The sequence below is a fragment of the Eucyclogobius newberryi genome, unplaced genomic scaffold (genome assembly GCF_026437365.1).
Source record: "Eucyclogobius newberryi isolate DKJ021-1_F unplaced genomic scaffold, fEucNew1.0.hap1 SCAF_22, whole genome shotgun sequence".
Taxonomy (NCBI): Eukaryota; Metazoa; Chordata; class Actinopteri; order Gobiiformes; family Gobiidae; genus Eucyclogobius; species Eucyclogobius newberryi.
The window spans coordinates 20,499,827-20,519,574 of record NW_027315857.1 but is presented as its reverse complement, the minus strand read 5'-3'; the positions used below and the strand labels follow the sequence as shown (position 1 = coordinate 20,519,574).

General features: G+C 41.6%; 1 protein-coding gene across 1 annotated transcript in view; it reads right to left on the bottom strand.

Moving 5' to 3' along the window:
• trpc5a (transient receptor potential cation channel, subfamily C, member 5a) overlaps positions 1 to 19,748 on the bottom strand; it is a 77,840-nt gene that overhangs the window by 5,632 nt on the left and 52,460 nt on the right. Inside the window, exons 12-15 of the mRNA XM_072459114.1 lie at positions 19,255 to 19,376; positions 7,939 to 8,134; positions 7,047 to 7,256; positions 1,928 to 1,969 (exon numbers count right to left, since the gene is read on the bottom strand). Of these exons, the coding sequence (XP_072315215.1) occupies positions 1,928 to 1,969; positions 7,047 to 7,256; positions 7,939 to 8,134; positions 19,255 to 19,376 (570 nt within the window). The remainder of the gene's footprint in view (positions 1 to 1,927; positions 1,970 to 7,046; positions 7,257 to 7,938; positions 8,135 to 19,254; positions 19,377 to 19,748) is intronic.

Sequence of the window (19,748 nt, the reverse complement as noted above, 5' to 3'; positions counted from 1 at the left end):
AAATGCTTTCACAGGACTAAATTCGGATGTGTAAAGAAGCAGGCAGAGAAAAGAAAAAAGAAGATCACAAATAAGGTTGTCGACGCCCACCATACAATACTATAGGTTTAGATAATAACGTGAATGTTGTTTTGAAGATATGCAAAATTGAACAAAACGTTTTCAATTTATATAACAAAATTGCTGCAAAACGAACTGAATAAAGCAAAAAATAAGGTGTAGTAAGGTATAAGGTGTTATCTCTCCACTTTTTATTTTTTATTTTACATATATTCCACATTTGTTTGATTATTAAATCTCAACTGAGCCGGTTTGTTTCTTCATTGATCCGACCTTTGTCCCCTGGCGTTCTCCATTGAGGCCGATGCGTTTGGTGCAATAATGTGCAATGTTCAAGGCTGAGCAAGAACATCTCCGTGGAGAAAAGAAGGCGGATCCTCCACTAGAAAAGTTACACAATGCGCCTTTAAAGAGTCTCATGGTTTCAAACGTCTGTTACTTCTTAGACCACGTTGCCGGAGCTAAAACCGATCATAACTGTAACATTTGGCAGATTTTTTACACTGATTTTTTTCGCTTTTGCATTAATCAACTACTTTAAAGGACACATATTACGCAAAATGTACTTTGTTTGACCTTCGAAAAATGTTCTAAACACCTCTCTCTACATTGTTTGCCGATCGAAAACAAGCCTGCCGTTTTATTTATCTTCATTCACACTTGTTTGATGGCTCCTGTTTCGTGTGTCCTCTCCCTTTGAGCCTCTGACAAACATTTGATTTCAGTTTTGTGAAGATCATCGCCCGGACTCGTTTCCGCCATCGAATCGCTTTCATCACAGCTGTGCGCTTACATTAACTTGTCAGGGTCAAGCTAGCTTTTGTTTATTCCCCACAAATCCATGGAAAGTCATGCGCCGTTCTCAATGTATAAATCATGTCAAGTTCAAAAACCAAATAAACACACTCACGAGCAGGTTTAAAGGCAAAAAACAGTACAAAAGGACACATACGTCATAAGGCGCTGGTACAGCTGGCAGCCCGGTGTAAACGCTCTCTCTTCTTTCTCACACTTATTGTGCTTTATCTCCTATATTTTGTAAATATAGTTAGTATATTTTTTCTATTTTACTGTACGATAGGGACACGCGCTGGAATATTTTTTTAATTCAACTGTTTTTGACTTTTTTCGGCTGGATTTGAGCGTTTTTCGTTGCGTTCGTTGTGTTGTTGTGACGTGAGCTAGCTCCGAGCGAGCCCACTAGCCCCCCCCCGCGCCCTCCGGCCGCGCTAAAGTCCGGCGTGTCGTCGGTACACGTTTATATACACGTTTATATGAAAGAGGAACTTCACGAACCATCGGGGCACGCACTGGAATCGCTTTAAATTAACTTGTTTTGACTTTATTCGGCTGGATTGAGTGTTTTCGTCGTGTCGTGGCGATGTGTCTTGGCTCTGAGCCCCCCGGTCCCGGCCCCGCCCCCCGGCCGGTGCCGTACCGCGTTTCCACAAAGGAGGAACTCATGAAACTGCGGAGAACAGTCGTCTTACCCGGAGATCGTCACGTTATCCCGTCGCAATACTGACCTAACCTAATACTGATGTGCAATTCTGTCGTATGTGCAATTACTGTGAAATTCATGTGCAATCCATGTGCTGTCGTGACACATATTCATGTGCAATTACTGTCGGGATCACATGCAATGGTATTTATGTATTTATTTGTCTATGGGAGTTTTTATTTATTTGTAGGAGATCTTCTACTGAAAGTGTTTTTCAGACTTCCTATAAGTGATCTGTTCTTCTGGATCTACCTCTGTATCTACCTGCGTTGCACCAATGAAATTTCCCCATGTGGGACAATAAAGGAATATCTTATCTTATCTTATCTTACATAATACTTGTCCTTTAAGTCATTTTGAACTCACCTGATAATGCTGGTTTTGGATCAAGCTGTCGGCGTGTCTCTCCTGCGAAAAAACAAACGCACAGTCACACCTCATAAATTACTTCGACGGGGTGAATTTGATAAACCCCGTGACGTTAAAGCATCGATCGCGGCTCCAAGAACTTGTGACGAAAGCGCCGATACCGCTCCGTTTCCAAATCGGATTATCGCTTGACATTCTGCTCTCAAAAAGTTCATATCTGGGTGCGTTTTTCACACTCATCTCCGCCGCTTTATCTCATTTTGTTTGGAGCTAAATCACTGCCAAGATGTTCTTCTCTGTCGCTTCCAAACTGACAAATAATATTACACGAGAAATATCGAAGTCAGATGAAGGATAAAAAGAGTATTAACCAACGCAAATGGCAGGACAGTTTGACATGTGACTAACAATGACTATTATCTAAGTCACAGAAGAAATCACGATTATTAGACTGATTCATGCACTTTATTGAACTGTTTTTAATGATTATCATCACGCATTCTTTGTAACTGATTGTAGCAATAAGCCACGATTCACATTCGATTCGTTGCACAGTTCAACTTCTCCGCAAGAAGCTATTGTTTTAGCCTCGTTTTGAAGGTGGCATGTCCTTTTGCCTTTCCTTTAACGTGTTTCTAAATGATTTGAATCACAATTGTTTGCTCAGAGAGAAGATAAACTTGCACGTGCAAAAAGAAGGTTTAAAAGATAACGGTCATACACTCGATTACACGTTCTTTGTAATTGACTAGAGCAATAATCATAATCGTAATTGAAATTGTGTTATTTGAAAGAAAGTGGACAAAATCTGACTGTTATTTTGAATCTTGTGTGCCTTAAGCTCTCTTACCTTTGGATGCCTTATTTTTCTTTAAATCTAATTTTAAACTTTATCCAATTTGTTAGGGTTTAAAAATAAAATGAATAAAATGAATAAAATGAATAAAATGAATAAAATGAAATAAATAAAATAAATAAAATAAATAAAATAAATAAAATAAATAAAATAATTTAGTAAATGAAATGAAATAAATGAAATAAATGTGATGACGTAATTGCACAGCCCTACAACATATGTAAGAAAACAAGGTGCAAAATATAAAAGCCAACGTTGTTAAGTTGTACTTTTATCACTGTAGAAAAATGTGTCCTCTGCCTTTTATTTCACACATTCTTTATAGCTGCTGGGACAACCTTCTGTGCAGCAACAGAGATCCAGATCTTGGGCTCAACTCGTTCAGGACCTTAGCCGGAGGATCTGTTGTGAATGTTTTGGGTTGTGCATGGAGGAAACCCACCCAGACACGAGGAGAAACGTTCAAATTCTGGGACAAGAAGCCCCCACGTCACCTGGTGTTTGAACCTGAAAGCTTCACGTTACAAGTTCTACCCGCTCAGCCGCAAAAACGCCTGAATAATGCAGAGGAATAGGTCATTTAAAGATGAGGCAGATCTGGTGCTTGTTTGTCTGTGTTCTGCAGTGGTCCCTGTGTGGCCTGTCTGTTATTCTTATGTAACGCATGGAGCAGATGCAGATGACTTGTCTGCTTAAATCTGCTCTTCCTTTCACAGCTGAGGCCCATATTTAGGTCTGGAAATCGCACGATACCTGAGAGTGCGGGAAAAAGACAAAAGATAAGGCCGCAAGGTAAATCGCAATCAGATTTAAGTGGAATCGCGGTGGCATATCAGGCATAAAAGTTGTGGCTGCTATAGTTGTATATAGATTCTTGTATTGTGTTAGCGGTTCATTTTTCAATCTTTACACCGACGTTACTGCTTCTTGAATAAAAAGAAGAAAAGAAATGCAAATCTTCACACAAAAATTGCATTAAGAACCATTTCCCGCCACCGTGTACGTCTGATCAATACGCCAGCACTCTGCCATAATCAATACTTGCTTTTATGTTATTTTTCATCAGGATCGCATGAGATAAGAGGACTTTTAGTTGTCCCGCTGGAGAAAAGATATATGCAATGAAAAATCAAGATGGAAAGCGGTTTCAAAGGAAAACATGGCAAATCACTCAGGTAACCATCATTTCCTTTGTTTTGGCCCGTAGGCTTCATTTGACGGGACAGTTTAGCCTGGATGGAGGATGAGACTGGGAAATGACATGCAGCGAACTTGTCGAGAGCCAGATTTGAACCCACGATGCTTCGTTCTGAGCCAGACTTAAAATTGTTCCAACTTATTCATTGTTCATTGTTTTATGTTGCACCAAATCACAAAGACAAGTTCCTATGTTTGTGAATCCTGTTCATTGACAACGGCAATAAACCTTTTCTGATTCTGACCCCAACGGGAGGCGTAGGCGCTACCCACTCGAACGCGAGCGGCGCCGGGTCACCCTCTCAGACTGACAGGTGGAGCAGCCAATCGGGAAGTGGCGCGTATCAAAACAAGCGTGGCTGCTTGGAAAACGCCGAATGCTTCTGCCGAATTGTCATTGACCGATGAGCTCCTCCGTTTCACACGTGCCGCTGAAATGAACGAATCCGATTGTACGGTTCTGCTTGAGTCGAGACGTGACGGACTGTACATGTCTTATTAACTTGTACTACACCCAATACTATAACGTGTACTACGACCTACAGCGTACTAGGTTTGCACAATTAATCGATCCATCAAGATTCAGTAACTTGTAATTCTCAACAATCAGCATTTTAGAGGAAGAAATGTTAAAAAAATGTTGTGCTGTAATTAAATGTCTGTGTTGTTTAGACGAAGAAATTTAACTATTTTTTTGTGTTTTTGTGTGATAATTAAACACCTGGGTTGTTTAGACAAAGAAATGTAACTATTTCTTATGTTTTTTTGCTGTATTTAAACGTCTGTGTTGTTTAGGCGAAGAAATGTAAAATTGTTTTTGTGTTTTTGTGCTGAATTTAAACGTCTGTGGTGTTTAGACGAAGAAATTTAACTATTTTTGGGTGTTTTTGTGTGATAATTAAACACCTGTGTTGTTTGTGTCGAAGGAAATTCAAATTGAAAACCATTTGTATTTGTCATGCGTGTCAATGTCAATATTCAGGATCAGTACGAGGAAAACGATCTCGCTGCATGTTTCCCCCTCGCGGTCCTGCCCGCTCCGTCCCGTGCAGATAAACCCTCCTCGTGTCACAGTCGACATGTAAACGCCGCGGTTGGACTTGAGGGACCGGTTTGGCAGAGACCAGCAGATGTCGTTTAGCCTCCAGCTGAGTGGATTCCGGTCCCAGCCGTGACACGGACCCAAACGGACTCCTCTGTTTGTAACGTTTTCGCGGGGAATGACTGGACTGGCAAATGGGTTGTTAAGTTTCGAATGGGAAAGATGTTTAATTTGAGCACAAAAATGGTGAATCACGAGTCAGTTTCGGTGGTCGTAATGAGCGAATCACAAATGCTGCAATCATTCAAATCTATTTTTTAACTAAATGTCCTGTTTCCTTGGGGTTGATTGTGCCTTGTTTAGACTTCTATGACCACCTCGACCTGGACGTTTTTAGACAATAAATCCTGTCATCAGAGAATACCAAAGCAAGACCAGAAAACGTTCTATCCGAGTGTTTTATTCGTAGTTCACATGTATTTTATCGTTATATTTTGTATGGATTCATGCAAACGAGCGTCACATGTCAATAAAAGAGACATATTGTGTGTATGGGAAGTGATATGAGTTTCCTCTTTGTGCTTTGCCTATTACTGCAAGGCAAAATTGTTCACTGATGTTGCCCAAAAGGTGTCGGTTTTTGCCAATTAACGTCCCAGAAATATTGGGGCTTTTGAGCATCTTTTCCACTTCAAATGGTCTTGTAACTGGCAAAAACCTTCATCAAAGTGTGCGCTCAAAGCTTAAAATTAAATACAAATCTAACAAATAGCGGGTGCAGCGCCATAACTATGCACAGTGAATGTTTCAGACACTTGCAGGACATATTTCTGCTGTATTAATTAGTGTCCATTATGTTTAGCCTGAATGCGAATTGCCCATTGGCTAGCATTTTAAGCATAACTGACTACAACAAAGCAATTTTTTTTTTTTTTTTTAATGCAGCTGCAATTTTGTAAGCTTAGTTGTATGAATGTCGGCACCGCATCTGACACTAAAGACTGCTCTGATATTTGAGTAGTTTATGCAGATTTCCTTTGGCATTTACATTTGTTTACATTAGGACTAGAACCAAGATGGCTGCCGGTGACGTACAGATCAAGTGTCTGTATTGTTACTAACTTATGATGTCCGTTCCTTCAAAGCGTTTCAGAATTGGCATGTAACGTCGTCTCCTGCCAAGATAATATTCAATGCATCTAATCTGAGAGGAGAAGCTCAAGTGTATCGCGCTCGTGTTCGATGTGAGGGAAAGATGGAGCACGAGGATGAAGGACGATCAGTGCAGCGTGTGCGTCGTGTGGTCGCTAAACTGGACAGTTACAGTGAAGAGGGAGTTGAGCCAAAGGTAAAGCTCTCGATTTACTTGTCAAGAAGGCCATAACAAGAGGAATGCTTCAATGGCAAGTCTCTGCTCAGGCTGCTGCAGGGGAATAGGAACAAGTCTTAAACTTAGATGCATCAATTTGAAACTTTTTCTGTAGTTTACTTAGAAAAATAGAACATATTTTTCATCATGTAACATTTTCCCACATAAATGAGGCACGGAATGTGGAAAAATGGGGAAAGAAATAGCACATTTGGGAAATAAATCTGAAAAACAGATTGAGCCCAGTTTAATTTCTTGCCTAATTTTTTTGAGGTAATAAATACAAAGAAATGTTTTTTGAAAATCTCATTTTATCTCAGTTTGAACTTTTAAAAACCCGGCTTGGAATTAGCCAGAACAAATAATTCTGTACCATCTGTCAAACGTACAAGATTGTAAAGTTTGGTGTTTGTAGGTGCTACTTTAAGGACTGATCTTTATGTATCTATGGGAGTTATTTAAACTAATTAATAATACATTATAAACTCAGAATGTGTTATTTTGTTGTTTCCAGGTGAAAGCTTATATGTCGAGAGCAAACTGACCAAAACATCAAACATGTTTTTTTTTGCCTGTAGTTTTAAATCTGATATTTCAGCACCACGGACAGCTCCCCCATACTTTTTCCCAGCCGGAAATCCCGCCGTCTCACCGTGAACTCTCGGAGGTTCTCGCACTTGTGGGAGTCCTCTCCGGGCGGCTGTCCGCGCACACAGAGCCGTGTGTGGAGCCACATGAGCAGGTACCACACCGACTTTGGGCTGGGCACGATGTTGAAGGGAGGAGGCAGCGTCCCGCCTTCGTCAAAGTAGCTCATCCACAGCTTTGTACGCGCAAACTTCCACTCGATGTCGGCGTGGTCCTGATGACAACAAGAGAAATGACTTCAACTACTTCAACTATCCAGTCATACGCAAAGAAGCAATGACCAATCCAAAAGCCAAACCAGTCTTTATTCTTTATGATTAACTTTTAGTTTTTAATAGTGAAATTGCCTTTTTTTGCATTGTTTTCTATGATTTTATTTGAAACATTACTACAGAACTTGACTCTGCTCCGTCTGATGGCCATTTCACCTGTATTTGGGCTAATATTTTTAAGCTTATAGCGATCTCCTTTCAAATAATTACAGAATTTAAAAAACTTTGGGTTAGTCCTTGTTTAGAATTAGTATAGCAAAAGTATAGTTCTATTTTAGAGCTGGTTTAGCCCTAATTTGGACCTAGAATAATGTTGTTTTACCTGGTTTGTGATACTCAGAATGTTCTAAATATTGTGTTAATTGGCTTGATTCAAACCACTGTGTTTTAGTATAATTATGTCCCATCTATTTGTTCTCAGAGCAATTCAAATATAAGACTGATGCCATAGAAGTTCAAAACTAAATATATTACATCTGTCTTTTGAATGTCCTCAAAATGGCACATATAACAGGAAAATCAAAACCCCATTTGAGTCCTGATGTAGACTACATTTGGTCAAGTCCTAGTCCCGGTTTGGGTCCGGTTCAGTCCCACATTGGCTAAGTGCGAGCGGCGTCTTACAGCGATGAGTTGGTAGGAGTTGTTCATCATGGCGATCAGCATGTTGAGCAGCACCACGAGCGAGATGATGTTGTACGTGCCGAACATGGTTGCGCCCACGAACTCGGTGAACTCGTGTCTCGCCCGGACGTTCGTCACGTAGAGGTTCAAGAGGCCGAAGATGGACCAGAACAGGGACTGAAGGGTCTCAAACAACCTGTGACACAGAAAGACCAGGCGTTTACGTTAAGGCTGCTTGATTATGTAAAAAAATAAATAATTGAGCATAAATGAAACCAGAGTTGGGCAAAATATTGAAATTTAAATGCAAATGTTATTAAAATATTCAACTGTAGCATATTTTAATACCATCAAGTATATCATTTCTAGTTAAAAATGCTACAAAAAAGCTGATTCAATTTAAGTTGTGCACTTAATTTTACAGTAATTTCGCATTTGTCTGATAATTACACCTCAACAATCACATTTTTCAACGCATTTCTGTTGGATTGACATGATATCATGATACTCCCAAAAATGAAAAGAGATATTTAGATATTTATCCCTAATTGATGTATAAGTTTGTGATGCTTGATTATGAAAAAAACAACAACAATGTAATATGTAATTATGCATTAATGAAACCAGAGTTGGGCAAAATATTTAAATTTAGATAATATTGCCAATGTTATTAAAATATTATTTATATTATTTATAGTTAAAAATGCTACAAAAGAGCACATTTAATTAAATGTGTTTTTTTAAGTTATGCACTTTTGTGATTCATTTTACAGTAATTTCAGATTAATTACACCTCAATTAATATTTTTTTTTTAAACACATTCTATTGGATTGACATAATATTTTCATACTCCCAAAAATAAAAAGAGATACTTAAGATACTTATCCCTAATTCAAACTATGACAACATTTGACATCACAATTCTCCAAACCCTGGCTTTACATTGACATAAAAGTGTGATAATGACCAGTTCTGTGTCTGGATTTAATGCTTTCATCAAATATAATCTTTAAATATCCCGTGCTTTGCCTAAATCCACTGGAAAGGCTTTAGGTTTTGAATCTGAGGGTGAAATGTGTCTGTTCTGACGGCCTGAAATCCCCGTCTTTGTGTGTCGCTCTCGTCTGTCGCTCTCGTCTGTCGCTTTCGTCTGTCGCTTTCGTCTGTCGTTCTCGTCTGTCGCTCTGATGTTCCTGTGCCAGCCTCGGTCACAGCTCTCGTTATTCAATGAGTTTGATAAAGGAACAATGGGCCACCGCCGCTGCAGCGCCACCGCAAACGAGAGAAAGGGAGCGCGAGAGAGTGAGGGAGAGATGTAGAGGATAAAGAGAGAGGGGCGGGGAGAGAGAGCGGGGAAACGAGGAGAGAGAGAGGGGGAATAAGGGGAGCAAAGAGAGAGAGAGGGAGAGGGGGGGAAACGGTGAATAAGGGGAGAGAGAGAGAGATGTAGAGGATAAAGAGAGAGGGGGGAGAGAAAGGGCGGGGAAACGAGGAGAGGGTGAATAAGGGGAGAGAGAGAGAGAGAGAGAGGGGGGGACAGGGTGAATAAGGGGAGAGAGAGAGAGATGTAGAGGATAAAGAGAGAGGGGGGAGAGAAAGGGCGAGGAAACGAGGAGAGGGTGAATAAGGGGCGAGAGAGAGAGAGATGTAGAGGATAAAGAGAGAGGGGGGAGAGAGAGAACAGGGAAACGAGGAGAGAGAGGGTGAATAAGGGGAGAGAGAGAGAATTGAGAGAGCAGAAAGAGAGGGAGGGAGGAATAGAAGAGCGGGGGGGTGTAGGGAGGAGAGAGATAAGAGACATTAGGGAGAGAAAGTAAAAGAAAGACAAGAGACAGAAGAGAGATGGGGGCATGAGAGAAAGAGAGTGGGAGCGAGATGTAAAGAATAAAGAGGGAGGGGGGAGAGAGAGAGAGGGATGAGAGAGCGAAAAGAGAGGGAGGGAGAAACACAGAGGAGCAGGGGATATGAAGAGAGTGATAGAGAGGGTTGGGAGAGAACGTGAAAGAAAGATGAGAGACAGAGGAGAGAGAGAGAGACGATAGGAGGTGATAAGGTGAGAGAGAGGAGGGGAGAGAACAAGAGTTGATGGGTAAAGAGAGAGAGAGAAGAGGAGCGGAGTTCTGCTGTCACGGTAACGACAGCAAGCATGCTAACATCTTACTTCCTGGTTCTCGGACGATAAAAGGCACACAGCTGTCTCATTTTGATCCTAAGAGCTGCTTTACAACATGGACAAATTGGGTACCGACCATTTAAGTCAGAAAAATCTCCTTAAAGAGTCATATTTATATATTTTGGCAAAGCAGATTATGATGCGTGTTCATTCATTCACAAAAACAAGTAAAAGTGATTTTCTTTTTAACTTGACCTATCGCTAACTCGTCTGCTGAAATATAAACCTCAGATATTTGTCTTATTAGTTTGACTTTGACAAGCAAAACAAAACGCTCTATATTTTCTACTAAAAGAGCTTTAAGTTATATATACATAAGTCAAGTTATGAAATATCTCCGTCCTCAGCTTCCTCTCACAGTTTAGCCCAAATCAGCTGATCATATTTTGGACAAACACATGATAATTATTCTTGTCATTTGAATAAGTTCTCCTTTAATGTTTCCCACTTCAGGGGAATGTCAGGTGTTGATTTATACGGAGTTAAAAAAAACAAAAGTGTAGATATATTCTTGGATTGCCATTTTATGTTCATTGCTTTCCATTGTTTCCATCATTTATTAAATATTCAGGTCAGTTTGAAGCATGATCTTGTGTTATACTTTGTTAAATTTGAGCTTGTCCCACATTTCCAGCTCGTATCTAAGGCAACGGTCGCTCTGCAGGTCACATCTGATATTTTCCCCTCAAATATGACCAAGATGTGATTTTTTTCCATAACATTGTGAACAGCCCGAATCAGATTATTATTATTATTTTTTTTCAAATGCGACTATTTTCACATGTGGTTCAAAATGTGATTCCGATCGTTTGCAGAGCGACCGCAGTCGGAGCCAGATCACATTTATCTGGACTTCTGCTCCCGAATTAAACAGGCGCCATTTTTATTCTTATTTTTAAAGCCAGGAATGATACAGATAAACCTTTCAAATGCCTGCCAGAGAAACAAGAGCAAAGCCACAAAGTGTTTTTCACTGAAATGGTGTGACAAAGACAAATTATTTGCCTCTTGAAGACAAAAGATAAAGACGACAATCGACTGACTAAACAGTGCTTCCTCTTTTCAGTCTCATAATGCGACAACAGCACAATTCCTTTGGTTTCTTCTCCTGTTCGCACATGAAAACCGATTTGAGTCACATTTTAATCGCAATGTGAACCGCCTCAGGGACAAAGAACATGTGATTTCTTGAGAAGGAGCGGCGCATATTCGAGTTAAAAACTATAATCTCTTGCATCTCGGGTGTAAAGTTCTCCACATATCGACTAAACTATCATTTTAAGCGACTTTCGGCAAGGAGAAGACCGTTTTTCCGTTGTGTCAATAGCAGTATCCATTGTGATATTGAAATCCCCGCTTATGATCAAAAATCATCCTTCAACCCTCCTCCAGCTCCGGACAGAACCCGGGCTGGTGAAGGGGCCCTGGGCTAGTGAAGGGGCCCTGGGCTAGTGAAGGGGCCCCCGGGCTGGTGAAGGGGCCCCGGGCTAGTGAAGGGGCCCTGGGCTAGTGAAGGGTCCCTGGATTTTGCTCGAAATGTTTCACAGTACGGCATTAAACGTCTGTCTTTCCTTAATAATAACAACGTGTTTAGCGCAGCAGAGGAATGATCGGGACGGAGTGTGAAGAGAGTGCGAACGGAGGTGAAAGGACCAAAGCATTTGTGTACGAGACTTTACACATTTGTCTCTAGTGTGGGAGAGAGAGAGAGAGAGAGAGAGAGAAAATGGAAGGAGGAAAGGAAATAAGAGAGGGAGGAATATAAAGAGGGAGCTGGAAAGTAAGAGAAGTAACAGAGAAGGAAGAGGAAAGGAAAGAAAGACGGTGAGAGAGACAAGAGGGAGAACAAGGGGGAGGGAGAGACGAAAAAGAAAGAGGAGAGAAAGGAAACAAAGAGTGGGAGAACGATTGGGTGAGAGAGGGAAGGAAAGTAAAGGAAGAAAAAAGAGGGAGTGAGAGGAAGTGGTGACAGAGAGAGAGGAGAGAAAGAGAGGGAATTAAGAGAAAAGGGGAAGAGAGGGTGAGGAAATAAGAGAGAGGAAGGAATATAAAGAGAGGAGCGAGGGAGAATGAGCGAGAGAGAGAAAGAGAGAGAGAGGAAAGAGGAAAGGAGAGAAAAACAATGAGAAAGACAAGAGGCAGAGCAAGGGGGAGAGAGTAGAATGAGCGAAAGAGAGGAGAGGGAGTTAAGAAAACAAAAAGGAAAGCAGACACAGAAAAAAGAGGGAGTGAGAGGAAGGGGTGAGAGAGAGAGAGAAGGAGAGAAAGAGAGAGAGAAGGAGAGAAAGAGGTGTGAATGAGCTGCCACATTAGAAAAGTGCTAAGAGACTATGAAGTGCAGAGGAACGAGAGAGGAGCCAGCGACAAGGAAACGGAACACGAGAAATCGAGAGAACGGCAAGATGCTGTTGTTGTTGTTGCTGTTGTTGGAGAATTAAGAAATTAGCAAAATGCGGGGCACAAAATCTACGTTCAAACAAAGGGCACGTCGAGGTTAGCACTCCGGCCTCACAGCGAGACGGTCGAGATTCCTCCAGCTCGTGATCGCCGACCATGAGCGGAAGATCGGGAGTTCGGTTTTCCCGATCCAACGTCTCCGTAATTTGCAGACAAAACGACTTGAAAGAAAGAAAAACTGGCACAAAATTCAATGTTCTCTCTCTTAATTAAAGTGGATTTTTCGAACGTGTGCCAAAAATTACGCCAATTATAGTTAAGATGTCGAAAGGCAACAAAACAAACCAAAAAACAACAACAAGGCAGATAAACAGGAGTTGATTTTCAATGAGTTTCTTTACGGATTCGTTCCAAATTAACGCCTTAAACAAAGCACAAATTTGGATTATAATATTCTAAACTTGACTGAACCAGACCAGAACTGACCCAAGAATGTAATGGGACCAAACAAGTTCCACATCGAGACTAAACTGGGCGATAAACGAGACCAAACGAGGACAAACGTGTGATAAAACAACTCAATAAAAGAGTCTTAAACTCTTAGAGCCGCGTTGGCCCAGTCGTCTGACCCGACTCGAACACAAACTGAAAAATGCATGAATGAATGAATAAATAAATAAATAAATGATATGAACTTCACGGGAGATTTGTCGCTCTGATCGTTTTCCTTCTCAAAGTTTCTCTCCAATTTATGGAGCAAAGACGATAAAGCGCGATCAAAACCGACACGTCCTTTTCTGAGTGTCAATAAAACAGAAGCTGCAACACCGAGACACTTGAAGATGCACCGCGTAACTTTACTTTAGAAGAAAGAAATGGAGAGGGAAGATGACGAGAAAGACAAGAGGGAGAGCAAAGGGGAGAGAGTAGAATGAGCGAGAAAGAAGAGAGGGAGTGAGAAAAAGAAAGAGGAGAGAGAGGAAAGAAAGAGAGTGGGAGAAAGGTTGGGTGAGAGAGGGAAGGAAAGCAGAGGAAGAAAAAAGAGGGAGTGAGAGGAAGGGGTGACAGAGAGAGAGAAGGAATTAAGAGAGATAAAGGGAAGAGAGGGTGATGAAAGAGGAAAGTAAACAAGAGAGAGGAAGAAATATAAAGAGAGGGAAAGTAAGAGCGAGAAAGAGAGAGAGAGAGGGAGAAAGGGTTAGAAGAAAGTAATAGAGAGGGAAGAGGAAAGGAGAGAAAGACGGTGAGAAAGACAAGAGCAAGGGGGGAGAGAGTAGACTGAGCGAAAGAGAAGAGAGGGAGTGAGAAAAATAAAAAGGAAAACAGAGGAAGAAAAAAGAGGGAGTGACAACGGTTCATCTTTTCACAGATCTGATCTATAACATGATGACTAGACCTGCTTGTTTTGTTATTGTTCATTAATTTGACCTTAGCATTAGCATAAAACATCAAAAAGAAAGTCAAAATTTAAAAAAAGGTGTTTGCAAAGGAGAATCCATTATCATTATTAGGCCCGAGCGCCACAAGCTGGCGAGAGGCCTATTAATCTCGTAAGGCCGTGCGAAGCACGGCTGCGAAAGTGCGCACGTAGTGCGCACGAAATCGAGCGCGAAGCGCTCGCCCACTTCCAAACACTCACTAACGCACTCCTTCACTCATGCACGCCCCGTGCATACTAATTAGTAGTAGGAAAATGGAACATTACCGTTGTAAACGGGCGAAGCCCGTGCAAAAGTGCGCACTAAACGAGCACTTTACATTGAGATGACGACCGCGAAGCGGTCGTCATCCCCATATAAAGCACTCATTTGCGCTAAGTAGCTCACGAATACGTTCCCCATCTCTTGCATGTTCCGTTCATATAAGCATGTAATGCAAAAATTGAACATTATTACTGTATAGAGGGCCAAAAACACAAAGTGGGCGGAGCCCACTCAAAATTAACGAAAGTACCCGTCAGTGACCAGGGACCCACACCATGAGGTAGGAAAGCGCGAGCGCTTTCCGAAAATGTATAGTTTATGATATTTGAAAAATGGGAAACATTGTTTTCGCATCGGAATATTCTTCTTCTTCTTCTTCTTCTTCTTCTTCTTCTTCTTCTTCTTCTCGGGACCAACCCCCCTATTTTTCACCCAGTGAACATTGACGAAAAGTCACAAAAATGTTCACACCTCTAAAAATCGTGCCTCTCTACATTCTGGCTATTTCCCTTTTCTAAAATAAAAAAAATTGGCGCGTCAGCGCCCCCAAATGTACCAAAAATGCATTGAGAGATGGGAAATGACCCCAAAAAAATCTGATCGTAGAATCATGAAATTTGGCGCAGAGGTAGATGGTGACAAGAGAAGTAAAAAATATTATTACGGCAACGCCGTCCGCCCAACCAAATGTCGGCCATATTGCTTCAAAAATGGCTAAACATGACTTCGGAGTTTTTCCAAACGTCGTACCTTTACGAACTCCTCCCAGGGCGTTGGCCCTAAAAAGCTGAAATTTGGTGAAAATGCTACTGAGGAGTGGGACATCAAAAGTTATCCAAATTACATTGATACCTCTCACGGTCTCTGTGCGGCAAGCCGCAAACTGTAGCTAGAATTTCAGAATCAGTTGTTAAACTCTTTGCCCTAAACCTACTTGAAGTGAAATAAATTCATTTGGCGCCACAGCGCCCCCTACAGATTTTATATGGAGGTTAAATGTTTAGTTTTGCGAAATTATATGAAATTTGACTCACAACTAAATTTTAGCATCCCCATCAAAAAAGTCAATGAGACCCATGTCATAATTGTTATGGCGTTGCCATAACGATGACCGAAACCTTCCATGTTATTCCAATGGGGAAATCGCCAGAACATGTTTACACTTTAGACTTTCACAAACTCCTCCCAGGGCGTCAGCCCTATTAACCTGAAATTTGGTGAGACTCATCTTCAGGTGTGGACCATCAAAAGTTATCCACATTTTCATTCAAAGAGTCACGGTGTCTGTGCGGCAAAGCCGCACATTTTGCCAAGAATTCAAAATAAAATAGCTTTTTGATGGTAAAACAAAGGGGAGAAGATTCAGATTCAGCAGTAGGCGTAATAAAAGGACAATTGGGGCGCGTTAGCGCCCCCTCCTCTTGCGGCGTGGCGGCGGTGTGGCGGCGGCGTGGCGAGGGCCGATCATTGCCGCTTGCGGCTATATTTATTATTATTGTTATTATTATTATTATAGTGCAATGCAAATACTATTCTATCTCCTGATGAGCAGCTCCCCACAACAATACTCTTATTCATATGTTAATTATCTTTGTTTATTACTCATTTATCAAAGTGAAAGTCCCAGTTGCTCTTGGTCGTGTTCGTAAACTTTTAAACCATCGGGAGCTAAAACTTTTGACCTACGGCAGAACTCACCATCGACTGCCTTGATACTTAGCTCCGAATTCCCCAGTTTTGTAATGTCAGACGTAGAAATATGGAGATTTTTACGCTAATATATGGCTAAATATGGGAAAGAGTGTGTGGAGCGTCTGCCAGTGCGGTCCACTCGACTTCCATCTGGCGGATCACAAAGCACGGACAAAATGTATGATTCACGTCAGCAAAACTGTTCAATTGAATGAATAAAAATGAAAGTTTTGTGATTTCTGTCACGTCTTTGTGATTTTAATGCATGTTTTTCCCTGTTGTGTGAATCACTTTGTATTGCCCTTTTTACGAATTGCGCTCTACAAGTAAAATTGCCTAATACATGCGTTCGCACATCCGAGATCTTGTACACTGGCGACCCGAGTCCGCCATTTTGAAAGGGGCACAACCGCACGTCTGCTACATACGATATCCAGGAAATATGAGGCCAAAATGCCAAAAACCTGCGCTCTGTTGTCAAACCAAGAAACTATCGCTTTGTCGTGTACCTTAGTTTGCCGTTATCGTCTAAAGAATCAAAGTATTCGTAGCTCATTATGCCGTAGAAAAGGATGCAGTCGTGCTGGTTGCTAGTATATCGCGTGCCCCTTTCAAAATAGCCGCTATGGGGAAGTCCCGGATGTATGACGTCACCGCGAACGCATGTATTACAACCACGCGCTTACATTAGCATTAGCATGTCGGGGGCAAGCATGCTTTATTTCTTTCCCCATGGCAAGCTCACCTCAGAGATATAAAGTAACGTATTTTTTCAAGGTTTCCAAAGACGCTCAAGAGCAAGTTCAAAGGTCAATAACAACACAAAGGTGCATAACGCGTGGAAAAGACCCACATGGAGCAGGTTTGGTTTGCCCTCGTCTCTCGGCAACAGTGCGCACACGCAGACCGCGGACGGGAAGCTGTCTCGGAGCAGCAGGGTTTGGTTTTACCGCCCTCCGGCTCCTGGAGATGACGCAGGGAGCGCTTGAGCTAAGTACACTCAGGGGGGGCTCAAAGGTGTCTTAGGGCCCGGGGCAAAAACTCACATGGGGCCCTCCAACCAGATCACACGACTACGCTGACAGAATCTGACACACAAACAAGGGAATAACTTCGAACACTCAGATGCGATGCTATGTTGTACACGAAGGTATGAGTGTGTATCATCTGACAGCCCCAGAGCATAAATACACACATAATACTACCACTGTGTTCAGTCTGTGTCTTTTATACTGTATTGAAAGGGCTTGAAAGTCAAAGCATAGGACTTGGGAGTGGTCTGGGGTTCTGGGCCACAGACTTGGGACCGGACTTGGACTTGAGGCCAATCCATAAGCAACAAAATATAATAAAACGTGTGTTAAAAGCAACAATGAAAAAAAAAACACACACAAAACGATTAAATGCTTGTCTAAACGTGAAGTTGTTATTAAATCTTAAGGAAGTTCAAGCTGACTTAGTGTTAAAATAGCACAAGTAAAAGAATGGATTTAGTCTGGCCAAGAAACTGATCCAATGTGTAGTTTTCTCTGCTCTCTTGGGCCCCCTAGTGGTCTGGAGCTCCATAGAATTTGCCTGTTTTGCCTCTTGACACACACACACACACACACACACACACACAAACAAACAATCAATAAAAACAGCTTGTTTCTCCGGAGCAGCTGATACAACCTGTTTTATGAAGGTAATAAAATTAAGTGAACCAACTTTTAATGTTTGCCTTGCACAAAACTATCAACGGACTAAACCGGGACGGCGCTGACCGTGCAACTCACTCCCTCCACCGCCGGTCATTACGTCGTCCGCAATTACAAACTAATCGATTTTTCCCGCCTCGTCCCGAGCAGTTCCCTGATGCCGTCGCTCTCCCTCTCCCCGCGTCATCGTTCCTTCTCTGATACGAGCGATGCAGCGTCGATAGCGCCATTATCTGAAACCAACGCGGGCGGCGGCGCTTCTTCCCTCGGCAAGCTAAGGCCTCTACAGCGCGGAGCATTTAAAGCGCCCCCTACAGGTCGGACGACTCATTGGAATAAAATGCAGTTAAGATAAATATATTTCAAATTTGCTAAAAAAGTATAAAAATGTTATCACAGAATAGCTCACTTTTTAGGTTTATAATTTCACTTCCTGTTTGTGATTGATGACATCACACTAGGAAATTACCCAGCAAACACTGGGCAAAAACTCATCGAATGTCACAATTATTTCCATTTGACAAATAGAAATATATGAGAGCGACTTTATTTTGTTAAATTAATGTTCAAAGAGTCAAATTTTTTTATTTATGAGTGTAAATTCGGCATAAACTTTGACTGGAATGAGTGTCCCTGGTGTGATGTCACTTCCTGTTATTTTCTACAGATTTTTCAATGTTTTCTCCACAAATACCTGCTCGATTGGTGTAAAACTATACTCTATATGTACAACAGGTACAAATACACCAAATAAAGTCAAAATTAAACAAGTCATACGTCACTTTAAGAACGCAGCCTTCCGCAGTGTCGTGAGTTCGAATCCCGACTCCCGACAGTTTGCTGCATATGTTCGGCTGGATTGAGTGTTTTCGTGTCATCGCGATGTGCCCTGGCTCCGAGCCCCCCCGGCCCCCCTGCGCCCCCCCCGGCCGGCGCCGTACCGCGTTTACACAAAGGAGGAACTCATGAAACTGCGGAGAACAGTCGTCTTACCCGGAGATCGTCACGTTATCCCGGCGGACATCCTAAGATTTTTATAAGAGATCTTCTACTGGAGTGTTTTTCAAACTTCCTATAAGTTATTTGTTCTTTTCTTCTGTATCTATCTCTGTATCTACCTGCGTTGCATCAATGGAATTTCCCCATGTGGGACAATAAAGGATTATCTTATCTTATCTTATCATATCCTCCCCTCTCTCTCATTCCCCCATTTCACTCTGTCCTTTCCTGTCTAATAAAGCATTCGGGCCAAACTAAATATTTTTTAAAAAGAAAGAAAAGAAAAGAACGCCAGGCAAATTCACAGACATTTAACGGCTGCCAATTTGGACGAGGCAGTGAAAGAATGGTGTCATCAGCCAACTACTAAACATCTTTTATACTTGACATTTAGTCCTATTATTTTGTCATTAACACCATTCTGAGGCCTCCGATGTGAAAACCGGCTCATTTAGTCCGTCCTCTAAAACATAACGCACCCTACGAGCACGAGCGTTTCAAAATAGCCTACTCAAGTAAAGAAAGTAAAAGATTAGCCATCCGAATAAGAAGCAGTACATGTACATGAAATAAGTGCGTGTTACTTTGTCGCGTAAGAAGTCGCCGATCGTTTGTTGTTTGTTGTGTGTGTAAAATTGAAAAAAAAGTGCTCACGTGGAGAAGGCGTTGTTCTGCCTCTCGCAGCGAATGCCTTTGCAGTTGTTGGGTTCCTCGGCCGCCGTCGTCTCGTAGTAAAAGTACAACTGGTTCAGGCCGTTGGCAAAAGCCAGCAGCACCTGGACAGAACAAGTGGCACTTTATTTCTCTGGCAACATTTGAAACCACCACAGTTTATTAGAGTATTAAACAAGTCACAGCGAACCTTCATACTTTATATAATGACATTGTAAACACTTTGTCATCTGGACACTAAAGCACACATTTTTATATTTGCGCTACAGCTTCACTTGAACTTATCAAACTTAAAGTGACGTATGACAGGTTTTGACAATGACTAATTTTGGCTTTAATTGGTGTATTTGTACCTGTTGTACGTATAAATTATAGTTTTACACCAATCGAGTTGGTATTTGTGGAGAAAAAGTTGAAAAAGCTGTATAAAATGACAGGAAGTGACATCACACCTCATTCCAGTCAAATGACAACTT